Genomic DNA, 27550 nt, shown 5'->3' with positions numbered 1-27550 from the left:
AATGCTGTATTAACGTTATACTTTTTCTGCAGCACATCATCAATGTCATTGAAAAAACTCACTTCTAGTCTCTTTCCTTGATGTGCGGTTGTGTGGCGCTGATAAAGACATCATTGTTTGTCTGCTGTAATGCACCGTGACACTGCTCTGATCTCACTGTCTGCTCCACAGGTTACAACTGAATCTGATTAGGCCCATTTTAAAACACATACGAGAAACAAACCAGCCACTGTCTCGCTGGATTCACTGCTTAAGAGCTGCAATATAACACCACAAGATACCAGCCAACATTAAGTCCACAAAATCCTAAAAAAAAAAATACATTGTGTACATTTTTTTTTAAAATTTTGTGTACTTTTGTAAAATAGTGATCTAATAGTTCAAGTTCAAGATGATTTCTAGAGCCTCTTGATAAAATATGTAAGAAATTAATTCTAAACTATGGATGTAACACATTTGCATATAAAACAAATATGTGCCGACATGACATATTATGTGCATACTAATTAATGTTCTGCACATTTACACATATCACCGCTTTGTGTGATTGCCTTTCCTTTTGAAATATAGCAGCATGGAACTTAAATTATTGGTACTTATATTTTAATTACAATTCTGTACAATTTTAACAAGTAGCTTTCTGAGTACTAGTAACTCAGAGTGTTATTAAAATGGGTTTTGTGGGCTAAAATAGATGTGTCGCGTTCGACATGTCAGGTCTGTCAAAACATTTAAAGAAATTTGTAGAAAAAAAGTACATTGTTCCACAGACTCACCGGGAAGCAATCTAACCCTGTGCCCAGTTGTTGTGCATTGGGCCTGGGGGCAGATCGTGAGAAAATGGGGCCCCAGACTGGAGGTGGTAATACAGAGGAACAGCTGGAGGGTTAGGGCTAACTCAGACACACTCATTTACATGCAGCGTGTCAGGTAACGCCCGTGAGATGGATATCACATAGAATTTTGCACCATACTGTCTCCACATTGGGTTAATACAATAAAACTGTTCTGAAATTCAACTCTTCTGCTAAACAATTTATCTAACAGGCGAGAAATGTGTGTGTGCCTTTAACCTCTGTGGGTCTAATGTGCTGATTAGTTTCAAAGATCAAGTGTCTCAAATAAGATAATATTGTGGAGGTGTAAAATATGCAATAATAAACCATGAAAATTGGCAATAAAATCTGGTTACATTGTGAGAACATGTGTCGACTGCTGTGGCTTGCAAAGCTGTGAGATAAAGTCCTTATGTCCTGCAACGCTCTGGACTTTCTCTGCGTTGTCCAGATCAGAAAGTGTCTTAGATGTCTTTCGTTTCCAGTTGAAAAAAGTGCTGGCAAAAAGTTTAATGTTTTGATTTGTTTTACATTTATGAACTTTCCATTTAGCAACGTGTTATCTGGGCATTATGACAAAATGTGCAAGACCAGTGAGGAGGATAAAGATAAAGTACATTGATTCAGAAAAACATAACTCTTGCAATAAGAAGTGTTTTTGCAGCAAGTTGTAAATAAACATGTCAGCATTACTAACATCGGTTGGGTTAGATAAGAGTTTGTAGTTACTGCTAAACGTCTAGGAAAAGCAGCTCTGATATTTCCTCTTGCTTTATAAAACAGAAAAATGAAAATCTCAAGAGCACTTCAAGCCTCTTTTCCACTAGCACGGTTTGCTGGGGGCCGCCTTTGAGCAGGTCTGTTTGGTGCAGCTCCCTCCAGCTGAGTTGGATTTCCATGCTCAGGGCAAGGCTCCGGGTCCAGGGTGCTTCTGGTTTATCGTCAGGTTTTTCTACTTTTATTTCACTTCTTTGTGACTCTGTGCCACATTTTAGTGTCTCGTTATGTAATGCATTGTGTCTGGCTCATGTTAGATGCTTTATGCACTGGTAATATAATATGATCCATCTTTATACACAAGTGCCATGCATGTATCGATAAACAGCAAACAGCTGTTGCGTTCGTGCTTTGTTTTGTGAAGCCTGTCAGCTCAACATTTAAGTTGGCATAACTGAAAATACAGTACAAGATCAAGCCAACGTTTGGTAAGAAAAGATCATTTCATGCTTTTTTTGTTTTCAGCTGAGCCTGCGTTCTCCCTCAGTCATCTGTTTGGTTGTGTTAACCACGACTGGAGCCGTACTGTTCCTCTGGGAGCTAGTACCCTCCAGGAACCATGCTCAACCCGGGCAGTACGGTTCACTTTAGACAGTGAAGACACTTTCAGCCTGTACCTCCCCAAAGCGCACTAGTGGAAACAAGTCTACAGACCAAATAGAAGAAATAGATATTATGTCAATGCTTTCTTGAAGTTTATTCCTACAATACTTGAACTCTCAGAACATCTCATGTGCAGTGATTAATATTATAACTTTGGGGTTGTTGAAGAAGACAATTACCTTGAACAATTGCAATGAATTACTGGTACTTTTATATTCAAATAGGCAATCTGTAGAGATGGTAATACAAATTTTCAGAGCTTTCTGAGAGAGTGATGGTAAATAGTAAATGTCATATTTTTATATAGTGCTTTTCTTTGCTTTGAGTCCTTTTTTCAAGGAACTCAAAGCTCTACATCAAGGAACCACTCATCCTTTCACACATACATTCATACAGCAGTGTGCGCAAACACTAGGGGCGAGGTGGGTTAAGTCTCTTGCTCAAGGGCACAACAATGAGAGGTGAACTCTAAACAGAATTCATTACTTCTTAAACATACTGATACGACAAGACTGATGCTGATAGAGATAGATAGATGTAATTATGATGAGTCCTGAACAGTTCCAGTCCATATAAAGACAAAGTAAATCATGATGATTAATGATGATATGTAAACAGTTTTGAATGGAAAAAGAATTATTTGTTAACTAGTTATGTAAGTTCAGCTATTGATCTGTGCGCTCCCCCAGGTCCAAAAAGGTAGTTGTCCTTCACTCCTTAGAATGACCTGAACACCTTTGTAATTACAAGACATAGCACTTACTGCAGTAATGGATTGCATCACTATTGACAGGCTTTATTGATCCGTGCGCTACTAAAACACTGGGAGTCACCACGCTTCTGACGACCACAGCTTATAATGCTGATCAAGAGGCTATGGAGACTATAACAAGACAAATAACTAAAAGGAAAAACACTGTTTAAATGGGATGAAGTCATTGTAGGCGTAAGCACGTGAGTTTAGAGTGATAATGAATTTGTGTAGTAGTACCAGGTATATGTTTTAGCAGTTATGATAAATACACTGAAGCAGGAGTGATAGACCTTAAAGGATTATTATCATTATTTTATTATTACCAAACTATAGTCCCTTTGGTATCTCACTGTACAAACCACAAGACACTTACAACATTTACTGAGCAGCAGAATATCTAGTAAATATTGGAAACAAAACTCAATAGCAACTGATATGTACTGTACATCTGGGGTGGTTTTGGACAGTTTGAAGACATATTCTGGCCGTTTTTACTTGGAGAATAATCAGATTTTTCATCATGGCAAGGTTTTGGCTAGAAAGAGGCTTTAAATCCAGTCTACACAAATACCTTTTGTGGTATTTTAGGCCAACATCTTAATACATAAATTGTCCTATAATGTATGCATTTTTGTTATTGTTATGTCTTTTGAAAATCCCCAGTTGTTGACAGAAATCGCTATGAAGGATCAAACTCTGGTTATCCAGAGGCAAAATGTCTCAAATGGTGAGATTTTGAGAGAAATGGTGACACAAAAAAAGGAAGTCATCACTACCAAACAGATTGTTCAAGTGGAAGGCCACAATATGGAACTGAGCTGAAAATTTGTGACGAGAAACTAGTGACTGAAGCAACAAGAGAGGTGATAGCCATGGAGGCTACTCTGGCTTCTCCCGAGTCCACACAGACAAGCTGTGGTTGTCGAGGCCAAGGAAACGTAAACATACTGACGACAAGGGCCCTGAGTCCAAGTGCCTGGCCCCCACTCCTGTGCCTGCTCCTGTACCTGTGGGCCCTGCATCTGTGCCCCCTGCACCTGTAGGCCCTGCCCCTGTGCACCCTGTACCTGTCCACCCTGCACCTGTCCCCCCTGCACCTGTCCCCCCTGCACCTGTCCACCCTGCACCTGTCCCCCCTGCACCTGTCCACACTGCACCTGTGTCCAAACGCCCTGCATATGGCTCAGTGGATGCTCTTGAAGCCCCTGCTTCCGTGGGCCCTGCACAGCGTCCTGCCCCGATGTCTGTGGGCCCTGCTCATGGATGCAAGCGTCCTGCCCCTGCTCCTGTCACTGAGAGCCTCACTCCTGTTACTAACCCCCTCACAGCCTTCGCTCTGTTCAAACAGCAGCAGTGGGAGAGGGTGAAGAGTGAGCTCCATACCAGGAACAGTATGGTTCTGAACGCTGTGCTGCAAAAAAGAGTAAGTCTAAAATGAGTCTTTTATATGTTCTTAATATAAAACACCTTTGCTAATGCTAATGTGCTAATATAAAATGATTCAATAGTTATTCAATGTTTTAAATACACTTATGCCACTGAAAAATATGTGTTATATCTCTCTCTTTCAGCAGCAGTGACCAACACATTTTATTTATTTATAATCCACTTCACAGGAGGTCTATTTTGGTGATTAAAACTAAATGGTACAGGGCTAAAATGGCAAAAGAGTTGGTGCTGCATAAAGTCCTTGTTTACTTAAAAGTGCACTATGTAACTTTTGTGGTGGAGTTTCTATCACCTGCTTGTCTCCATAGAGGTTATTGCTTTAAATGGAATATTCCAAATCATGGGATTTAATTTGTCTGTCTTGATGGAGATAAGCATGTGATGCCATGGGGCTCCAGTGGGACTAGGGCTCCCCTGAAAAAGAGATTTTTAATCTCATTGAGACTGTCCTGATTAAGTAAAGGTCAATAACATTAAATCCAGGTCAGATCTGTGGAGGCATGAGCTCATTCATAGAAAGATGCTTTTTTTCTTTGCAATAAATACAGCTGTTATTCAAAGATGTGCTTTCTTTGTGGCAAAAAAGTGGCCAGATCAGTAAGTAGAAGGCAAGAATCAGGAGGCCAGGGGACAAACTCTGGGTCCTTTTACCCAGAGGGTAATGTGAGGCTTAAGGACTAGATGCGTGGGGATCTGGACAAAATCAAACTGATAACCAAGGCTCACAAGTTTTGGGATGTGAATTTCTTTTGCCATATTACCATTTGTACCACAGTTATGATAACATTTGTATCAAACCACTCTATATTCCAACTGTACAGTCACAATCCTCTGCTATTTCAGTCCAATTCTGAATTTTTTCTCCTATGGGAAAACAGCAATATAATTAAATAACAGCAGTGAGCAGCTGTATTTCTCATCACGCTCCACTAAATCAACATAGAAGTGACCCGTAATGCACAATGAATCAACTACAACATTATCATCATGTAGTCTGCCATTGCTTTAACTGCTAAATAAATTAATAAATATCTAATAGCATTTTCTCTTTCTGTCACTAAATAATTATATCTTATCTATGATAGTGTATCTGATGCGATTAGCACCAGACGCGTACAGGCAGGTGCTGCGTAGGGGATTGAGCAGCTGATTGGTAGATTGCCTTCAGTGATCTGGCTTCAAATCTTTGCTCCAGGCACAAAACCACAGTAGAAACAAGAGAGAGAAGACCAGGACACCATGAATAAATGAGACGTACATATGCTTACATGTTAATTACTATATTACAGGTCTGTAGGGAGAGGGGGTACATTAACTAAGTGTAAGCAGCAGAGAGAATTAGACCAGGATGCATGTGCCATAAACTGGGTTGTGAAATGTAGGGCAAAAAAAAAAAAAAAACACACACAAACACTAGAGACTGCTGGTGCTGTGTGAGTACAGTAAGAGGATCAGCTATGTATAGTGTAACAAACTGTGAACCAATGCAGGTAAATGTTTAAAATTTTACACTCCCAAATTGGAGTTGGAAGCCTCAGTAAGAATTGTTAAGGTGTGTCTGAGGTTATGGCTAGATATCTATAAGGCAGGACTGTGTGTGGGATTAAATTATTGTATTAATGGTTTCAAATCGTCAGTGATCAGCTTGGGACTTTGTTGGTCTTCAGACGTTTTTGAGTTGAACCTATAACCTAAATGAAAAACTCTCTGATTGAGATTGAGTCATCTCTAATCATCAAAGCAATATACTTGGGTCTTTTTAATCAATGTAAGGAAAAACAAATGTGATAAGTCTTTTTGCCATGTTGTATAGCTCTGCATGCATAGATCCTTTTGATAAAATATTCAAATTGTTGCAAATCGTGAATTCATTAAATAATTTTTCTCTATGTACAAGTCATCAATGCAAAAAGCTTGATCTTGCATGTGTTTGTTGCATCAATTGGTATTTCCAGTCAGGATAAAGGCTGTCAGATTCATTCGTATAGAGGCTTATCTTTGCTTTCTTTCATGTCTCACCCTGACTTCACTCACACATTGAGGAAAGTGTTTCAGAGGTTTTTCAAAAGAGCTGTGACTTTTATCATGTGTGAATCCCAACATCCGCCTGGTGTCTTTATGGTCTTTAGACTCTGGAGCAGCACCGATCTGACGGTCTCTCTGGGTTAGATCTTCAGATGTTTCCCTGAGGCTGCAGTGGAGCTCGTGTGGTCGCTCCACTGATCTGCACTGCATTAGAATCACACGCGTTTATATGGGCTGAAGAGCGGAGGGAGGAGCAGATGGAATGGTGAGGCTCATTGCTTTATGAGGAAATGCAGATTAGTGCAGGCAAACAATGACTGTGAAAGGATCTGCAGTTATCGCAGCAGTCCTATTTATAGCAGGAAATTTTGTGGTTTATGTCTGTACATCACAATAAATGTTTGCAATATTTAAAAACAAATTGAATGGCCTGGAAGTAAAATTTATGCCCCAGATAGATTATTGTCAGGTACCACCTTGAGAATGGCCAATCTAGTCAGATCTCAGAAGTTAAACAAAGCCGGGCCTGTTTTATACGACTGGGAAGGTGCTGCACTGGGGCATTGCTCTAGTGGATACTGTTGTTGTGTCCTTGGGCAAGACACTTAGTATGTCACATAGTATGATGTAGTGGCAGTGATTGTTGGTGTTCAGAAGGGATGATGGTGCAGATTGGCCACCTTGTTTCAGTTGGGGTACCCCAGGGTAGCTGTGGCTACAGTAGTAGTTTACCACCACTAAGGGTGAAATTAATATGTATGATTTTAACTATATGTTTTTACTGCATATTTAACTTTGTACTATGATAATGGTTTTGTGCTTGTTTATTGTTGTAAGGCGACCAAATAAATAAAATGTATTATTATTATGCAAGTTGTGAAACACCAGCATAAACTCATTGTGGTAAAAAATTGAGATGCTAGGAAAGTGAGGAATAAGTTTAGACTGCTTTAACTGTTTTAAATGCACTTTACCCATTTTAGAAAATCAGGTCTAGTGTGTTGGCCAGAATCACTGTTATAGATTTATACATACACTATTATTATTATTATTATTATTATTATTATTATTATTATTATTATTATTATTATTACAATTTTCCATGAGAATCATACTTCTACTACATTGTAGCTAAACGTAGCTTTAGCCTGTGTATAATTGTGAATGACAGTGTCCATTGATAAAATCCGCTCGGCACCGTTACCATGACCGCAGTTTGGGGCGTCATGACAACAGAGAGAGCAGTGATGGCGTGTGCAGTGCTTTCAGACGCTTTTTCACTTTGTGTCGGCTTCCTACTCAGACTCCTCTATCACTGTGGAGACTACTCCACCCCTCTGCTCCCTCTGCTCTGTGTCAAGAACTATAGGGTCAACAGCTTTCAAAAAATGGACAATAATAAAGTGCAGCCAGATAGTAGGCTGAACAGATTTGTGTATTTTGAAAAGCTAATAGTGCACAATATAATCTAATCTGGGAGCATTAAAGTTTTAAACTCTTTTTTTAACTATTGCATTTAAGATTCTGTTTGAAGGTCTGAAAGTTTGCAGATGGGCATATGTGTTATACTGTGGGACTGTTTTGTGCAACAATTGCTGAATGATTCAGCCTTTGTCAGAGTTAAAATGACCACAAACTGCTTCGTATCAGACAGAACTGTGAGTTGACCTCAGGACATTAAGAGGATAACAATGTCTCTGGATTTTACAGATCTTTTAAGAGTACAGTGTATGTAATCGTATTCAAGATGAGGTGGGGAGACTTAAACATGGGTTTGCTGTGGTGTTATGACAGTATAAGGCTTCTCCGATTATAGGAGTAAAGGCGCATAATGGCTCGCTTTACACAACTCTTGGGAGTTTTATCTGCAGATAACTACACAATGAGATATAGTTTGTTTCTGAGGGAGGAGAGTAAAATCAGTGGTTTGCCGTGGAAAGCAGGCAATTGTGAGTTTACCGAGGGTGTTTTTCAAGGTATTTTGAGCCAAAAAATACAGATACTTTTACTATGGGAAAATTCCAGGCAAATTACTAACATTTCCATGTAGACAAGTAGGTGGTGGACCCTCTTCCAGAAAAGTTACATTCTGAACCTTTAAGTAAACAGGGATGTAAATTCCCATCAGCCCAATAACAGTAAGAGCTGTCATTCTCTCATTCTAAAACAAACTCAATTAAATCCCACTCTCTTTGCTCAGCAGAGACCCAAACTGTGTGGCTGATGGACAGCTGCGGTGTGGGAGGCAGGTCAAACTATGTAAGAAACCAATTGGTCACAGTCACGGCTTCCTAATCAAGTTTTCTGTCACTAATATAAAGTTGGTCCCTGGTCCGATTCAGCCCACTTCCTCTGAATGATTTGCCTGACAGAGCAATAGACAAGCCTCCATCAACCTCCATCAATGAGTTTACACCGCATTAACAGACCCTCAGAGGACAATCTGTGCTCTTTAGTCTCTGCTGCGGCTGATTAACTGCAAAACTGTGTGTGGTGAATGAGAAATGTCCCACTGACAAAATAAATAGAATGACTGCAGTTCTGAGCTACGTGAAATAAACAAGAAAAATATACTAAAATATACTAAAAGAGAGTGCAGACGAAAGCTCAGGATCTTGTGCAAAAACAAGTATGCATACAGACAAGCACTAGTAGAATGTTTGACTGCCCAGTCAATCCCAAAACTCCAACTAACGTCATGTTTTCTTCTTTCTGCTGTTGCCCATATAAACATAAATAAAAGTTAATTAACTAAAAATGACAAAAGGAGTACGGCGGAGGATAAAATGTTACAATTAGAATTATTCTGTTTAATTTGGATGTTATAACATAATTACCTTTCAAGATATTGGTGAACAGTACTGATAAAATGTACTCCATTGTCCATGTCCCCAGTGGGTGACACATACAATGCTAAAGACTGTATGAAGACCTAAGAATGACTATCCTTGGACATGACTTGGTGATTCTACTCCATTAGTGAAAGTCTAATCCTTGAATAAATTGTTGTATAAAGTTCAGCTTGTCCCTTGCCAGCAGCAGAGTTCCTTAATCCTTGGAAATAGCGTCTTTTGTTTGTGGGCATCGACACAAACAGACCTGCATTGTCCAGTGCTGTAACTTCAGACAGGACTGGAGTCTGGATGGACGCTGTGCTGGTATTTAGACTCTCTCTTCCGATATCGCTCACATTATGTCCTCCATGATCTGCACTTTTTAAAAAAACCTGAAACGACTCTGTCCTCAGCTCACCTCCATTTGTAACACATTATCTTGTCTAGTATTTCTCATCTTGCAGAAGGTTCACACAGGGACCATTAAAAGAGGTAGGAAGGCTGGTGAGTATCATTAACATTGAATCACAGGGTATACAGCAGGTTATATTCTGTACTAAACACACACTCCAATATATAGAGAAATGAAAATACTCTAGTTTAAAATGTTATGTTTATTGCAGGTAAATTATTTAGGAATAAGCCAGTCTCCCGAGTACTTCAAAGCAAAGGTGGCAACGGCAAAACTCCTTATGTCAATGCTCTATTATTTTGGTAAATTTATGACATGAAATCAAATTTGAGATAAACATGCCATTATCTGGTAGGTGAAGTCAATAAAACTGAAACGCACTACTAAAAAACTACTCAATTACCTGTGATTTGAACGCAAAATGTGGATGGTGGTGATGTCATTCAGCAGGTCGGGTGCCAACAGTGGCATTAATGCTTATATACAGTAACTAAAGCAATAAAGCAGTATGGAAGTACCAACACAGTGCTGGAATTCAATTGGACCTGGAATACTGTGAGAAAAAAGGCCAAAAGGGCATGTGAATGGTAAAAGTTTATTGACTAAAGCCGTGTCATGTGGCTTTAATGTCTGCGATGGCACCTCAGCTCTCTTGCGGATCCCGTGGACCCTGCGCCCCCTCCAGCGCTTGGGCATAGCATGGTCAGCCATAGCCATGCGTCTGCGTCTAGCCATTTTGACAAGTGACGTAATGACATCACACGGAACCATCCAAATTCTACTGAGTGAAGTCCGCAGCCCAGGCGCAAAAATACGAAGGCCAACTGAGAAATACAAATAATCTCTCACTATCTTACATAATGGTCTGACAACCACCTAACTCACAGCAGACCCTAAAACTGTACCCAGAATCCTTTTTGTGTCCAGAGCACTCGGCATCAAAGCTAAAGAGTCATCCTGGTGGGAGTTCTAAAATAGCCAGCGCTGCTACAGGAAGAGCAGAGCGCGGCTAAGTGGATTAGGCAGAAAAGAGGAGCACTTATGAGTGAAGCGACTCAGATTGAGACTGAATGAAAAAGGCCTGAGAAGTTCACCGCGATGCTCAGTGGCTAAATACCACCGAGAGAGCAGATGATCAATTATTCAATATCACATCTGGGTCTGCTGCCTGCACAGGCCAAATAATAGACAGAGGAGTAAAAGTATTGTTATATGCTAGGAGAGAGTTCAAGCTAAAAGAACAAAAGTGAACAAAATATACTGCATTTTTGTAGAACATGTTAGACTTCTACAAACATGTTTTGAAATGCTGTGCAGCCTGGTTAGGACAGTCTAGATGGATTCAGTAGTTTTACAATAGTGATGAGTGAGATGAGTCAAAAACACACAAAAAAGCCGTACATAGTTCAAGAACCAAACTACTACTGCTACTAGTACTAAGCACACTGTCACAAAAGACTGCCTACATGTTTTGTTAATCCAGACAGATTAGGCCACGAGTATTTAGCAAATGGCCATATTCCAGTTTTGGGTGACCAACTTTCCCTTTCTATAGTTTCAATAAGTGTTAAAGTTCAAACATGTCGTTGGTCTTTTTTATTCACTCTGCCATAATATGAGATTATGTGTGCAATGAATTCAACACACACACTCACACAGACTTTATCCCTCTGCACTAGAGCTTTGAACATCCGCCAAAAGAAATCTCCTCTCAGGGAATAAATCTAGTGACAGATTTCCCAGAGCCCCTTCAAAGCTCTACACTCAATTGGAAATAAATAAATAAAAACTAACTGTATAGTTGAGATTATAGGTTGTGTGTTTACAAAACTATATTTATTATATATTTGTAGTGTTTGGTGTGGTTTGGCTAAATAAACCAGTTTCTTTTTGTTTTTTTTTGTTTTTTTTTTCTTATTTTGCACTTTATTTGAAAATCAGATTCAATCCATGAGTTAGACCAGTCATGATAATAAATTGTCATGATATATTGTTACAGAGAAATATTGTGATAAATGATAATATTGAAAATACTTGACTGACACAAAGCAAGATAATCCCAGTACAGCAATTTTAAATCATTAAAAAGCCTTAGCTGCAACAAATAAATGTCAGAATGAATTGATATTCACTCATAGAAGTTATTTATTCTACTCTCTATTTCTCAAATCTTACGTTATTACATAAAAATGGCAAAAATCTCTCCACCTTATTGCAAAGAAAAGTACCCACGATAGACACCGGGCCCTAAAATATATTGTTCCAACTATCATATATTGAAGTCAATATAGTAATTTTTGTGACAGGCCTACCATGAGTACAAAAATACTTAGATATAAATCACAAAATATGTGTACAGCATTCAACAAAAACAGCTTAAACATACAGTTGGTGGGTTGTGCAGGTAATTACTCCTATGGAAGACCTCCAGCTATTTTCACACTACTGTATGGAGTATATGTGAGACAAGATGGTGTCTCCTATGAACATATGATCTCTGTGGCGTACACTGCTATATTTATTCTCTACAAATTTAGAACAGCCAAGGTTTTCTCAAAGGCTTCCAGATATTTAACAAGGCCATCACTTCTGATTTTACTTTTAAACACTTAACTTTATTTTTTTCAATATTTTCATTACTTTTATTCTAATGTGTTGGTGATAAAAGTTGTTGCCAATAATACATTTGGTAACTAGTGTATTCATTCAACAGCATTTTGACATTCCTACATTTACATTTACTATACTATAAGGGCGTCTGATTCTTTCTTCTTAGTCTAGCCTACTATTATACAAGCACCACAACAACTGCTACTACTTCAACTGCCGCTGCTACTATTTTCAAGGTCATTTATTCATATATAATTTGGTTGTAAGGTAGCAAGTCAAAAAGCAAGTGTGTGTACTTCTTGGACATCAGTCAAGCAGTGAGAGACAACCAACATTTCAGTTTAAAATTCACAACTTATTACCTTGATACAAGTGGTTCTCAAAATTTATTTTTAAAAAAATGGCGTCACCAGATCAAAAAAGGCCAATTCTAGGTCTACAATACTGCAAAATCAAGTCTTAATGTAATATTTTGTGGTCAGTGCCTTCTATGCGGGAGTGATCAGCAGGTGGGATGTGAGGAGAGCTGAAGTCTGTTGTTTTTGCTGTTCAGGAAGAAGCGTCTGGGGAGGAGCATATGTCCCACTACAGGCCTGTGGTGTAAGCACGGCCACACTCCACTGACCACACTGACTGTACGCTCAACGAAGATACTACTGTAGTGTTTGTGCAGTCTTAGATTGTGAAAGAGAGGAGCCAACACAGAGCTAAAGACTGGTGTCCCAACATATTGTGGCACAGATGGCACTGGGATGTTCTCCAGAAATGAGCAGCTCTGTGGGAATATACTGAAGAATAAATAATATATTCAGAAATGAGCTATAATGAGTTAATGTGATGTCAGTCATTTGTATAATTAATGAGAAATGTACAATATAGTTTCACTGAGATATGTAATGGGTGAAACGGAAAATTACTGGAATGATGATATTAAGTTGCCAATGTAAATGTTTGAGTCAAGTACATTGTGATATAAAAAGGACACAACAAGGCAGATTAGGTTTAGTTTCAGGCTTGTATGTATTGTACAGTCCAAGCTACGTTTTGATTTGTAGACAGTAAAGACTCTGAAAAAACAAAACTGTGCATGAAATGATATGTGCAATAAGCGAAATGAGGAGGATCATGGGACAGTTTAGGTTTAAACACAATATCTTACACGAATAGGCCCATTTACAGTTCCAACAGGTTTTAATTATAGTAGTAAATTAACATTTTTGATACTTTGATTTGAAGTATCATTTGGTTCATGACTAACTGCCTCAAAACAAACTTCAATTCAGTCCGACAATGACCAAAAAGTACCATTCTGATTCTGACTATATTACCCAAAACACTGAATGATTTAACAGTCTATGGGTAAATCAAATGCAACAGGTCTGAACCAAACACGTTCTGCTGTCAGGGTAAAGCTGAGCAACTGTGAAGAAAATGGAAACAAAATCTAAACTGGTAACTTTCAAGACAGAGGCAAGCCATAGTGATAATACACACCACCATACTGACCAAGTAGAGTCAGGATAATGTGCACCACTAGCTCCACCCCTTCTCCATTACCCCCAGTTATTGGAAAGGACACCTAGCTGAAACATGTCTGAAGAACATCCAAAAGCATGTAGCTGCATGAAAGACAAGTCTGAGGAACATCTAAAATCCTCTAGAACCTACTGTAGAACCTTTAGAAAGAAATCTGAAGAAGATGTAGGGTCCTTTTGGACAAGTCAAAAGACCATCCAAGGTTCTCCAGCTGCTAGAGAAACAAGTCTAAGGAACATCTGAAGAACCTAGAGAGAAATCTGAAGAACATCCAAGTTTCTCTAGCTGCACGATGGACATGTCTGAAAAACATCCCCTAGAAGCAATAGAAACAAGTCTGAGGAACATCCAGTGTCCTCAATTACCTATAAGGAGAAATCTGAAGGATCTAGGGTTCTCTCAGAAACGATTATGCTCCATCGGCCCCTGATATATAAGTGAGAACAGCATCTTTCTCATTTTGAGGAATAATTGCACGGTATTATATGATCTGCAAAATCTGTCGAACTGAAAACAGTACCATTTAAAATATTAAAATGTCATTAAAAAATAAAAGTGTCTTCTTTCTGAGTGACTAAAGTGAAAATAGAGAGAGTAGAGTAGAGAGTATTTTTACATTCAGTTGATCAAAGGTCTCTAATGGCACCTTTAATTCACTATTTCGTAACCAAAAATTGAAGACATGTGCAAATCACTACATGGGTCTATTCATTACAGGAGAACACTTTATTAAAGAAATGAGCTTAATCCGATTAGTCAAACGCACCCTTGGCAAGATTCATTTGAAGACTCTAATGACAACTCATGCAACAGTCTAGACGAAGGACCACCATTTTACTAGTCTATAGCCTATATGTACATCAATTATCAAATTATGCAAATCAAAGCAGATAGACTAGCCTATAGGTGAACATCTGTGCATTTACTAGAAACCAGAAACACAATATGACATTTTGAACTGACACCCTTGAAACAAACCACTGGGATGAAGATGCGAAGCAAAATTCATGCCAAAATCCAGCTTTTAGGCGCGCACCGTGCACAAGTCCGCGCAATAGGTCCTTATCCCTCCAACACGTGTAAAAAACGGCACGATTTAAACCCATTCAGCACCAATTTACCGAAGTCACACTTGGATAAATTGTCTGAGCAGCTTGTCAGTCATTGCGCATTACATTACGCATTTCCAAAGTGTCATTTTTTGGGTACACTACGAAACCAGAAAGCAGCATCTCGTGTCATTTCAACAGACCTCTCAATCACACTGTTCTCACCTGATATATGCCAGAGCAGGAGCAGCTGGGAGACGAACATCTTCACCCAGCGAGCAGTCTTATCCATGGCGTTGACAGCGAAATTAAACGTAAAAGAGCCTCAATAATGACTGAAGAAAAAGATGCCCTACTCGCAGCTCATCGCTCCTCCACTGGCTGCGCTTGTGTGGAGGGAGGAAGAGGAGGAGGAGGTGGAGGAGGAGGAGGGAGCGCGCTGGATGGACTCAACTGTAGGCTGAGATTTTGGTCGCAGATTGGCGCGGAGTGTGGTGTAGTAGTCTTTAAGCGCACCGCCCACTGCCCTGAATGAAAACCACTGCTTTAGTATTCTTATAGCGGGTTCTCACAGGAGCGAAGAGGGCTGTGTAGATCGGAGCGTGTACTACTTACTTTTGGTATAGTCTAAGTAGTTGATACGCTATTCATACCATCAGAATGTGTTTTAAAAGGGATAGCGCCTCAGTAGGCTTTCAAGGATATGTGATGATTGTTTAAACAGTATAGATTGCCATTTTTCTATAGACAAAACTTCTCTGACTGCCAGACAAATTATGGAACGTGGAAAGTAACAAAGTAAAAAGTGGTAAAGTACTGTGCTTAAGTCTAAAGTTTAGTTATGTGTACCTTAACTGGAGAAAATAAACAGCCACTTCATAAGAGAATGTACCAACACCGTAGCAAGAGCTCCTCTGGACCCCATTCCGAGGCACTTCACCATCTCAAAGACACTAACTACTCCTTTGAAGATAGTGAGGTACAGATCTTAGCCAGAGGAAAGGAATGGTTTGAAAGGGGAGTTAAAGAAGCTGTTTCTGTTAGGAAAGACAATCCTTGCTCAAACAAGAATGGGGGCCTGAAACATACAAAAGAAACATACAAAAGAAACAAAAGAGAACAGTAGTAAGGCCATTAAAGGTTGAATAGGGCCATTAAGGCTGAAACTGGAGACAATAGCTGTTTACAGCTTGAGTGTAGTTAGATCCTCCCTTCAGATAGATATAAGGCAGTGCCCACCAGCAATCTGACCAGAACTGAAGCAACAGCTTGGATGAGCAGGGAAACGTCTTCACTCCTACAACAATTTGTCCAGTTGACAGATTTAAACTTTGTCTTTTGCTATGGATCAGACCTGGACGACTGAGGGATTAGACAGATACATTTTTGATAGTTTTTACTTCACTACATTTGAGAGCAGGTATCTATAGTTTCCTCTTCACTGCATTTTTGAACTGGGCTGAAAAAAAAAAAAAAAAAAATTGTATTACTGTTTGAGACCTGCTGAAAAGGCTGAGGCGTTTACTTTTAACACATTCATAGTTTGAGAAAACAAAAATATAAAAAATTAAAATTAAAAAATCAATCAATTCTGTTGATTTTGTTGAACAAAATTCTGCACAAATCTGTATCAAAACATCTGAAGCTTTGTTGGATCACAAAATATTTTTTCTCTTTAAGTACATTTTTAAAAGGGTACTTTTACTTAAGTAAACATATTCATGTGATACTTTAACTTTTTTGCTCCAGTATCTGTACTTTTACCTAAGTAACAAATTCAAGGACTTCTTCCACCACTACTGCCAGTGATGTGGCTGCCAAACTGTGCCAACAGCCTTTTCTGCAAGAGTTGCTCACACAGCACATTCTCATGGAAGTGTCTTGCCTAAGAACACAACAGCAGTATAAGATACAAGTTCATGATTCAAACTACAAACCTTTCAGTTAGATGATAGCTTCATAGGAGAATGAATATCTAAGGACGATCGAATTAAATCACATTAATTAAACACATACTTTAATAGTTAAAAGGGCAGAAGCATTACAGAAAAAATCATGTCTTTAAATGTAAGTATTTCCAGAGATAAGGTCTGTTACTAAACTCTTAAATGTTATCTAATGGCATGATTAAAACTGCAGTATTCCCATGGCTCTCACAATGGCTTGGTGCTGTGCGGAGTGAATGAGAGTTAGCTGTTTGTTAGCAGAGTTTGTGAGACAGACTTCTGTCAGACACTCTGCTCTTGTTCCTGTGTGCATTCATTATCATACATTAAAAGCATAATCCTCTTTAGGACCAGTGTGTCAATGTAGCACCAACATTTTTTGGACTCCTGATACAATATCTTTAGAACCAGGATTTCCGGACAGAAGAGTGAGAGCTGTAAGAAGATTAATTATGCATTTGTGCAAACATTGTGACATTAATATTACAACAATCTGGGATTACACCTGATTGATGTACAACTGATGTTTTTCTCCTCCTTAGACCAGTAATTTCACCACCACATTTTTGTATTAGCCTCCATTTAAATGTGTTGCCTCCTTTTCTCATACAAGGCATTTTAGATGATCCCAAATGTGTTAAAAATGCATATATATGTCTGATTATTCTATTTTCTGCATCATTTTGTGGAGAAAACGATAGAACAAACAAATATGTAAGACAATACTAAATAACTATTCCCCTCGTATGCATTTTTAAACAGTGCTACTCTGGACACATTTTACTTCAACCTCAAAAATATCTAAAATGAGTTGCTTTATCTGATATTCGATGTCCAAACTAGATTGCTTGCTTTATAATTAATAGATGACGTATTAATTGCGTCTGCTGTTAGGAGAGGGTTTTCGGGGGTCACTAATGTATCCACTGGTAAAATAATTCAGGATGATTTCAAGTCTTAGATTTAAACCAGGACTGTGACACTAAAACATAACAATATCAGAAATACATCTATTAACACTGACATGCTGGAAGATATGCTTGTTGATTGAATAACTGCAAATACAGGAAAAAAATGGGTGGTGTTCCATTAAAGATTTATATAAACTGCAATCGCAATATGGCAAACCTATGTTGACCTTCTGCTGAGATTCCCTCCTGTTTCTGTGGATGCATTTGTAACACAGAGCAGCGGATCTATGGATTATGGATTACGCGTTTTCCCTTTGAGTCTGATTATTCTGTGAGAAAAAGGGGTCAGCCACAAATCAGGAAATCATTTTGGTCCAAGTCCCTTTCCGCTGCTCCGTCTCATCTTTGCCTATGAAAAAATTCACACACATAATGACTGACATATTCTGCACCACTCTAAAGGTCAACAGTACTACAATTTTCTATATTTCTGTGCCATTTCTTTCCAAATGTTTGAAAAATCTCAGAAGCAGAGATGCATTAAAAGTGATTGATGTGATTCTAAATTCAAACCGCAAACAATGTGTTGAGTGCTTCGGTATATTTGTACAGTGATGTAGAAGAAGACAGCAGGAAGGGCATCTGGGGCAATATCAGACTGGGAAGTATAGTATTAAACTTGTCTATCTCCATGGAGACAAGCAGAAGACAAGCCAAGTTAGAGGCCAGATCTGTGGAGAGGAGTGCCATCTCACAGTATGAATGTATGCTTTTCTTTGTCAGTCAAAACACCTGTCATTGAATGGTAACTTACACACGTTAAATGCAGTACTGTGGAACATATGAGGTAAAGCAATATTATCATGAAGACAAGCAGGTGGCAGACATTCCAAAAGAAATCATGTTGCTATGTACATCTAATAGTCTATACCTACCATCTGACCCCTATTATGGCTTACAGTGAATGCAGTTCACAGTTAGCAATGGTATTGACTTCCATGGAGACAGCTGGAGGTCAATAACTGGTCCAGAGCAGATTCACACAGATCAATGTGAACTGAAGCTGGGGTCGATGTCTCTGTGTGTGGCCCATGTCATCCACTGGTTCAACACGAGGAGAAAGTACAGTCATTCATCCATCCATCCATTTTCTTCCGCTTATCCGGGGCCGGGTTGTGGGAGCAGCAGTCTAAGCAGGGACTCCCAGACTTCCCTCACTCTGGACACGTTCTCCAGCTCCTCCGGTGGGATCCCAAGGCGTTCTCAGGCCAGCCGAGAGACATAGTCCCTCCAGCGTGTCCTGGGTCTTCCCCGGGGCCTCCTCCCGGTGGGACATGCCCAGAACACCTCCCTAGGGAGGCGTCCAGGAGGCATCCTGAGCAGATGCCCGAGCCACCTCAACTGGTTCCTCTCAATGTGTAGGAGCAGCGGCTCTACTCCGAGCTCCTCCCGTGTGACCGAGCTCCTCACCCTATCCCTAAGGGTGCGCCCGGCCACCCTACGGAGGAAACCCATTTCAGCCGCTTGTATCCGCCACCTTGTCCTTTTGGTCATTACCCAGAGCTCATGACCATAGGTGAGGGGAGGAACGTAGATTGACCGGTAAATCGAGAGCTTTGTCTTTGGACTCAGCTCCTTCTTTACCACAACGGACCGATACAGCGACCACATCACTGCAGACGCTGCACCGATCCGCCTGTCAATCTCACGTTCCATCCGTCCCTCACTTGTGAACAAGACCCCGAGATACTTGAACTCCTCCACTTGGGGCAGAGACTCACCACCCACCCGGAGAGAGCAAACCACCTTTTTCCTGTCGAGAACCATGGCCTCGGATTTGGAGGAGCTGATTCTCATCCCAGCCGCTTCTGTCCATAAATATAATGAACAGAACCGGTGACAAAGGGCAGCCCTGGCGGAGTCCAACATGCACTGGGAACAGGTCTGGCTTACTGCCGGCAATGTGAACACAGCTCCTGCTCCGGTCATACAGGGACCGGACAGCCCTTAGCAAAGAGCCCCGGACCCCATACTCCCAGAGCACCCCCCCAAAGGACACCACGAGGGACACGGTCGAATGCCTTCTCCAGATCCACAAAACACATGTGGACTGGTTGGGCAAACTCCCATGAACCCTCAAGGACCCGATGGAGAGTATAGAGTATAGTACAGTCAAATAAAATATATTATTGTTTGGGGGGGGGGGGTGGGGGGAAATCACAAAAAGCACTAAAGATACATAAATATGACTAAGGATCAAGGACAAAGACTAGACCACATCCATCTGAGTCTTGAGGAAAAAGTTCCCTAAAAGTCCTGGTACCATCCACAAACGCACACCACATTTTGAAAGTGTATCAGTTCAACTTTCGACCTCTAGTATACTCAAAGTGGGAATGAAGCTGCTCTATAAAAGTAGCTACTGTAAACAATATCAAGTCTCTTTAGAAAAAATATTGGAGGAATCCGGCAGCAGGCGGTAGGACTTCCTATAGTGAGCTGATGTCATGGCTCTCACTCACTGGAGTCATGGTGAGAGGGAACAGGATCCTGCTGCTGACAGCTCTGTGCGCTGTGAGGACTCCAGTGACAAAGTCTGGATCTATGGCATATGTTATAAATCAGGGTCTCCCAAAATAGGGGTCATGGAGCGTGGAACTATATAAAAGTGTATGAAATATATTTCAACTGAGATATTTTAGCGACATGATACTAAACAACAGTATCAAATATTCAGACACATTTTAAGTAGTTGCTACCAAATGACTGCAGTCCTGGGTAGTTTGCATGTTCATTTTGAAGGTCCCACAGACACGGCCCATAAACCTCTGGATAATTTCCTATTTCAAAAATAAAATCTTGTATGTTTTCTATTTTATGTTGGTTGTATTACTGTCTTGTGTTGTTGTTCAAGTGGTAATTGATTTACTTTTTCATTTACTTTTTCTTAATTAGTAGCTATTCAATCTATTGTCCGTTTGTAACAATAACACCATCTTAAATCAACTGCACCTTAAATGTTTGTATGTTTTTCACACATTGCTAGTCCTTTCTTGTCTATACTATACTATACCTCTTGATCCTTATAGTCACCTACACGAGGAATGCCAGATCTAAAGGGGAAGCCTGTAAAGAAGTGGAGTACCCCAAGTTGAAAATGGTAAGAAGAGGACACTTGTTGAGGGTGAACCACACAGATTTGGAGTGCAGAGAGTAAAATGGAGCAGGACATTGACAGAGATCGGAGCCCACTGAAAACTCTGAGAAACAAACACTTTACAGAAGAGGGAGAAGTGGGTGGAACCAAGAGAGCGTTGCTTTTCATTCAGACACTTTCAGGCAAATGGGAGAGAGGGGGATTTCTGCCCAGCTCCATGGAAACCTGCTCAACTATTCAGATTCACTGTAAAAAAGAGAGAGTTAATCAACAACATGCATTTTATTCTGGTGCCAAAGTGAAAATATAAAACAAAGTATTTTGACCCTCTAATGGTGTAGGTTAACTGTTTTGTAAATGAAGTTCTATTATATTTGCTGAGCTACTCTTTTTCTAACTGTAGTAAACGGCTGACAGCAGCATTTGAGGATTGACAAACAGTGATTAAAAAAAAGTGGCTGATTGATAGGTCTAAAGAAATAATACATTTTAGGACAGTCAAGGAATTAGTCTATACATACACATATACATATACACATACATACACATACACTTTTCATAACATTCTCTTCTCTAGATCTTCCTTTATTGAGCAGAGTGCGCCATCAAGTGGTAGACTGTAAGTACTGTGTCTACTCTCAGTGAGTAACAGGCATAAAAACCTTAACCTTAATATAATACAATACCTTCCAAAATAAAGTTAAAGCCAGACTTAGAGAGACTTATCCATGCATTTGTCTCCAGTAGGTTAGACTACTGTAACGGCCTGCTCACTGGCCTCTCCAAACGAGCCTTAACACAGCTGCAGTACATCCAGAATGCTGCTGCTCGGGTCCTGACTAGAACCAGGAAGTATGAGCACATAAGTCCTGTGCTCAGGTCTCTACACTGGCTTCCTGTAGCTCAAAGAATAGACTTTAAAGCAGCTCTGCTTGTGTATAAGTCTCTCCATGGCCTAAGTCCAAAGTATATCTCCGACATGTTAGTGCCATATGAACCATCTCGCAATTTGAGGACTTCAGGGATCGGCCTCCTGCTGGTGCCCAGAGTCAGGACTAAACATGGGGAATCAGCGTTTAAATTTTATGCAGCTAAAACTTGGAACAGTCTTCCTGAAGATGTGAGACAGGCCTCTACTTTGACAATGTTTAAATCCAGACTCAAAACAGTTCTGTTTAGCTGTGCATATGACTGACAGGTTTTTATTCTGCACTCTTCTCTTTTAATGTTGATTTTATGATGATTATTTGTGATTATTTATGTTTGATTTGTGTGATTTTAATGTCTTTCTTATTCTGTAAAGCACTTTGAATTACCTTGTGTACGAATTGTGCTATACAAATAAACTTGCCTTGCCTTGCCTAATCAAATCTGAATATAGCAGATGGTGTGTTGTTTTCTAGGTTGGAACTATGACTCATGTAATCTCATAATGACAAACAGATGCAAAATAATTTAGGTAAAGGTTATTTTTAATTTGTCATCTCATAACATTTACATAGCAAACAAATATAAACAAAATAGATGAAATGATGCATCTATTCTATTTCCAATGTATTAGCTACAGAATGCACAGGCCATATTGTGACTTGTGTCATTGACTTCCTGCACACTGTTGCGCCACATCTTTCAGTATATTTGGATGGTCTCTGAATTGTCTTTTGAGTCAGTGTTGATGTAAATGATGGTAAACTTCTTGCCCTTTTTGCCACCATTTGTAGTGGCCTCTCATTTTCACTGTGGCTGAATGGTGAAAGGTCTTCTAACAAGTTGTTTAATTTTCCGGAAGTCTCCTCAAGTTTGTCTAGGTCCTCAATGAAATACAGTTTATCCAGCAATTCTTTGGTGAGTTTGATGCACTTATTCTTAAGGCGTGTTTTTCTGGCACGTTTCTGAGCTGGTGATTCACCTTCTGTGGTTTCATTATCCTCTGCAAAGACAGATGAAAGTCATCTATTCTCACAGTGTTATACAAAGAAATCCCAAATATTAACATGTTTTATGCCCTTTTTGTTACAACAACCTTCATATTATTTTTCTCTAATAAGATGTTTGATGAGACAATTCAATTGAATATGCACACATTTAGAGCTTCACTTACTCAGTCTTTTCCTTTTTTTCTTCTTTCCATTGAGTTCATCCATCTCATGACCACTGTGCTTACTGTGGTGTGTGATGACGAAGCAGGTCTCCCACACCACAGGGTCTTGCTGTAAAGCTAGTCTCAGTGCCTTTGAGGTTCTTTTACGAGTCCTCTCTTTATTATCACTGAGCTACAATGAAGAATGCATATAAATAACAGCCAGTAGTTCAGGTAATAAGAGCAAGCTAAAGCCACCATATACTATCCACCATAAATATCAAATATTTCCACAATAATACAGCAGAAACTACCGGTAGATTATAATAAAATAAGTCAATACTGAGTATTAATATTGCATATTTTTTATTACCTAAATTACCTAAATGTCACATCTGGGTTGTTGTCAATCTTCAAGTGGAAACTTCTATTCATAAAATTAAAATAGTTTAAAATGCAATACAAAATATTGTTGGCTTACCTTGAATTTAGGGAACATTGCAATCTTGCTAATGCATATATTGGCTGGACATCCAACTTTTTTAGTGTATGGTGAAGTAGATGTCTGATTCAGTGTGCTGTAATCTTCCATCTGTTTAATTGGAAAGATAAATAAAATGTAATCTTGCTCTGATATTATTCGGTACCCCACATTTAAAGTTGTAAGCAAAGCTTGTAACATTTTCAACACTGGTTTCATCTTCTGACACATTTTGTATTTTGTGTTTAAAGCTGACGGTCCAATCAAAAGGCAGAATGAGCTCCACATTTGGATGGCCAGATTTATGTCTAAAACCATTAGGAAATATTACTGATGTGAACACTCACCCCAAAAACTTTTTGAATTTGCAGCAAATCCTAATTAAATTTGATCACAAATCTGGAGCTTTCAAATGAATGTGTGTCTCACACTTAGCTACCCAAAGGTTGCAGCTAAAGTGCCATAACACGATTAACGTCTGATATTCTGTGCTGCGATTTAACTCACCATCTTTTTAGCTTTCTCTTCTTTATATTTCTTCTTCTGCGCAACAGCACGGTCTTTACCTCGATGGCAACCAAGCCTTTTGCCCCCGACAAACATAAAAGGGACCCCGGTGAATTCAATAGATGGTGAGCCTTCTCCACCGGACCACTGCCAATACACCCTTCTCTTGGGCAAAGGATGCCAATCTACAAAAACACAATTATTAGGCTACTGTAAGCGTTTTGGTTCAACGTATTCCTTTATTGATTTACACGTTTGTCCGCAAGAAACTAGTAGGTTATTGTTATAACGCAATCACCTTTGTTGGTGAAGCCCCGATCCACGGATATACAGACATATTTTGAATGCGACTCGTCTTCCGCCCTTTTAATAAAAGCGTCTATCTCTGTTTGAGAGGTAACTACTTGCATTTTGTATTTTTCCTCACCACTTTTCTCATAGCTTTTCTCCGTTGATTGTCGTGGCCGATAAATAAAACGTCATTTGTTTCTAGCGGCCAATCACAACCAAGAGTGTGATTTACGTCATCACCAAGCGACACAGAAGCGCAAAGCGCCCTTCAAATCACTTGTGCAATACTTTCACGCGTTACAAAATACTTATTTTACTATTACAGGCTGTCTGATTCATTAATGGAGTGACGGTGTGTCACGGGAGATTCTCTGGGGGAGAAGTAAGTGTGGTAAGAGATTAACTATGCGTGTGTATGTAGATATAACCTGCTGAAGTTGCATAGTGTTGACTGAATGACCGTAAACACGCTATTTAACAGTACTGACTCCATAATGAATATAAATCCACAGAAATGGAAGCTAATTTTGATGTAGACAGTGCTAGTGTAAATAATTGTAATCTGAACATGCTGCATTTTGCAGCTGTACTGTATTTGAAACAACAATAAGTACAATCTTTCTATGATTATTTCTAAGATAAAGCTTGTTTGATCATCTCCATTAGCTTGGCATTCACTCAGTTCAGTAATTCATTTTTCAGAAGATATTCACTCTCAATATCGGCCCTCTGTATTTCATTTTGACTACATTGCATTTCACCATCGTTTATTGTCTGACTGTGCATTGAATTGTGTCAGCCTGTGTAACATATTTTCTTCATAACAGCTTAACCTTAGCCTTAGTACCTGAGTGGAAGGCCTGAAGTCGTACAGTGATGGCAGCCCCAAACTCATCTGAGAGAAGAGCCTGCTGGGATGCAAGGGACCTGCTTTGGAAATGCATGGATGAGCACAATGACAATGTTGCATCGTGTCAACGTTTTCAGATAGAATTTGAAGACAAGTGTCCAGCTCAGTGGGTAAGTATGTTTTTATCTGTGGTATTCACCAACTGGTTTCACATTATTCTATGTCCATTATTATATGTGTCTTTTTGATAACTTTTGATTGCCAAAAAAAGCAACACTTGTCTCCTTGTGGGATATCTGTTTAAGTTTAGTATACCTAGTTAGAAAGCAAGAAACCTCATATTGGCTTACTTTTACTTGCAGAGGTTAGGTTACATTTAATATGGACAATTTCAACAGTTTAAAATTGAATTTGCACAATCGCTATGATATATAAAAAGGAATGGAAGTTTAAGTAAATTAAAACTTCAATTGATCTGGTTTTGAGATGAGTTAAAATATATAAATGTCTCGATACTGTTAGTTTTGTCTTACGTAAAATATGTTTTATCATGAGTGAATCTTTTATATCAAGCCAAATATGCCACCCTTCCCTTGTTACCAGTCTTAAGGCCAAATAAATAGAAATGTAGCTCAAGTAACCTTTTAAACAATCAAGTGGAGTCCACTGAAAGGATGGAGCCAAAATGTATTTTTTCTTAAAACCACATCTTGTTATTTTCATTGTAGGTCAAGTATTTCGCAAAAAGGAGGGACTTTCTAAAATACAAAGAGAAGATGCAGACTGAAGGATTCACTCCTGCTGAAGGGCCAAAATAGGCTTCATAACTACTGGACCAGAAGGGGCTGCAGAACTAATGTAACAACATTTTGAGAATGTATATTGGTGATATTTATTTGTACAGAGGTGAAAGAATTGTATTGACAAACTGCACTTGATATTTTATTACAGCCTTGAAATAACTGTCACAAGCACCACTCCTCTGTGCTCACAAAGAACAAGTTTGAAAGTGTTCTTTTAAAACAACACAGCAAGGGTTTGAACAGCTGCTCTACAGTTAACTTTTAGAAATTCACTAATGGTTGTGTCAAATACTATGCTGACAATATAAGCATTTAAGAAAATAGATATATAATACAAATATAAAAGCTAATAAATAGAGCTCAATAATATTTGAAAAATGTATCTATATTCTTTACCTATAAATATATTTTTGCTTAGTTTTTTGTTGGATTCATTTTATTAAACGCTGACACAATTATTAACCACACAATTTTGTCAACAACATGTTGAACTAAATAGGCTAATTTAATAACCTTGTCCGTGGTACATAGACATGCCCATTTTTGATTCTCCAGTTGTTGCTATGAAATATCTCCCCATAACAAAAACTTTTTATATTGTGAGCCTTATAAATGTACAGTTGGTTTACAGAAAGATCCATTTGTTTAAGAAATAAAATGAATTAAAAATACAGCTTTTTGAGCAGATTTTTATTGTCATTGTTTTGTAATATATTATATTTTTATTGTCATATTGTTTGTACTATAAGAATAAGCTGTTCTGATTCTAACATACAGTGACAGCTCATTTGAAAATAGGCACTTGATATTTTACATTTTTGCATATTTACAAAGAAAATGGTAACTCCACCCAGATGTGTGTAACCTTTGGCACTAAATAACTTAACAAAAACTCCTTAACTTTGTTATTCTGTTGCTGCCCATGGTGTAATATACTGTAAAAAAAGTCACAAATTACATTGAAAAATATAAAGTCTACCTTCTACTCTGCAAGTACAGTATCATGTGAATATCAAGTACAAATACTTAATTGTAAGGCTTGATCCAACTAAAATTATATTAGTCAAAATTATGTTTGACTCGATTCTTGCAGTTGCACAAAAAAACCCAAAAAAAACCAACAACACTAAAATCACCTGATTGTTTACATATTACTTATACATTTGTACTATTGATGCTTGGTACCTGAATTGCTCAACATATATCGTGCAATGTTAAATAGGACAAGTATCAAACCATTATTGACAGTCAGCTAATATCCCAGTTATTTCATACATCACACTTTACTGCCATTATTCTTCTTAATATGACATCGAGTAGTAGAGCTATTGACCTTATTCCGCTTCACCCACTTTTGCTTGTAAATGCTACTAAACCACACTTTCTTTGTGGTGGCACTTCTGGTTAAGTGGCAATGTTTTGCAGCTAAAATCTGATATAAAGTAAGTATAACAAGTCAACAATGCACCGATTCTCTGGGGGGATGCCCATGGCATCTTCCGGAATAAGCTGCATAGAGTCATTGAAAAGGCAATAATCATTAGCTGAATGTCTTAGTGTTCAAGATGACCAATTCCTCCCAGATTTTTCCTGTCCCGTCCAATGCTCACATGTACACAATGTTGTATGTTTATAACAA

General features: G+C 38.9%; 3 protein-coding genes across 4 annotated transcripts in view; 1 reads left to right on the top strand and 2 right to left on the bottom strand.

Annotated features, from left to right (window-relative positions):
* Positions 1-15246, bottom strand: part of ptprz1b (protein tyrosine phosphatase receptor type Z1b) — a 64243-nt gene extending 48997 nt beyond the window's left edge. The window contains exon 1 of the mRNA XM_055231436.1: positions 15111-15246. Coding sequence (XP_055087411.1) covers positions 15111-15177 — 67 coding nt within the window. The 5' untranslated portion in view covers positions 15178-15246. The remainder of the gene's footprint in view (positions 1-15110) is intronic.
* A 7136-nt stretch (positions 15247-22382) lies between these two features.
* Positions 22383-24439, bottom strand: LOC117392302 (uncharacterized). Its single transcript, XM_033990358.2, has 5 exons — positions 24266-24439; positions 23968-24152; positions 23461-23571; positions 23001-23172; positions 22383-22829 (listed from the first exon to the last, which is right to left on the bottom strand). Exons 1-5 carry the CDS (start codon positions 24375-24377, stop codon positions 22438-22440), a joined length of 972 nt encoding a protein of 323 aa, XP_033846249.1. The 5' UTR covers positions 24378-24439; the 3' UTR covers positions 22383-22437.
* A 66-nt stretch (positions 24440-24505) lies between these two features.
* On the top strand, positions 24506-26109 carry LOC117392304 (cytochrome c oxidase assembly factor 6 homolog). Of its 2 annotated transcripts, none has more exons than XM_033990360.2 (3): positions 24506-24640; positions 25086-25278; positions 25837-26109. In XM_033990360.2, the coding sequence occupies exons 2-3, from the start codon at positions 25135-25137 to the stop codon at positions 25924-25926; spliced, it is 234 nt and encodes a 77-aa protein (XP_033846251.1). In that variant the 5' UTR covers positions 24506-24640; positions 25086-25134; the 3' UTR covers positions 25927-26109. The 2 variants fall into 2 exon arrangements, with proteins under 2 accessions (XP_033846251.1, XP_033846250.1); XM_033990359.2 differs by having other exon boundaries at positions 24506-24649.
* Positions 26110-27550: the final 1441 nt, after the last annotated feature.

Source organism: Periophthalmus magnuspinnatus, chromosome 23 (assembly GCF_009829125.3).
Source record: "Periophthalmus magnuspinnatus isolate fPerMag1 chromosome 23, fPerMag1.2.pri, whole genome shotgun sequence".
Classification (NCBI taxonomy): Eukaryota; Metazoa; Chordata; class Actinopteri; order Gobiiformes; family Gobiidae; genus Periophthalmus; species Periophthalmus magnuspinnatus.
This window is presented reverse-complemented; position numbering and strand designations above follow the sequence as displayed.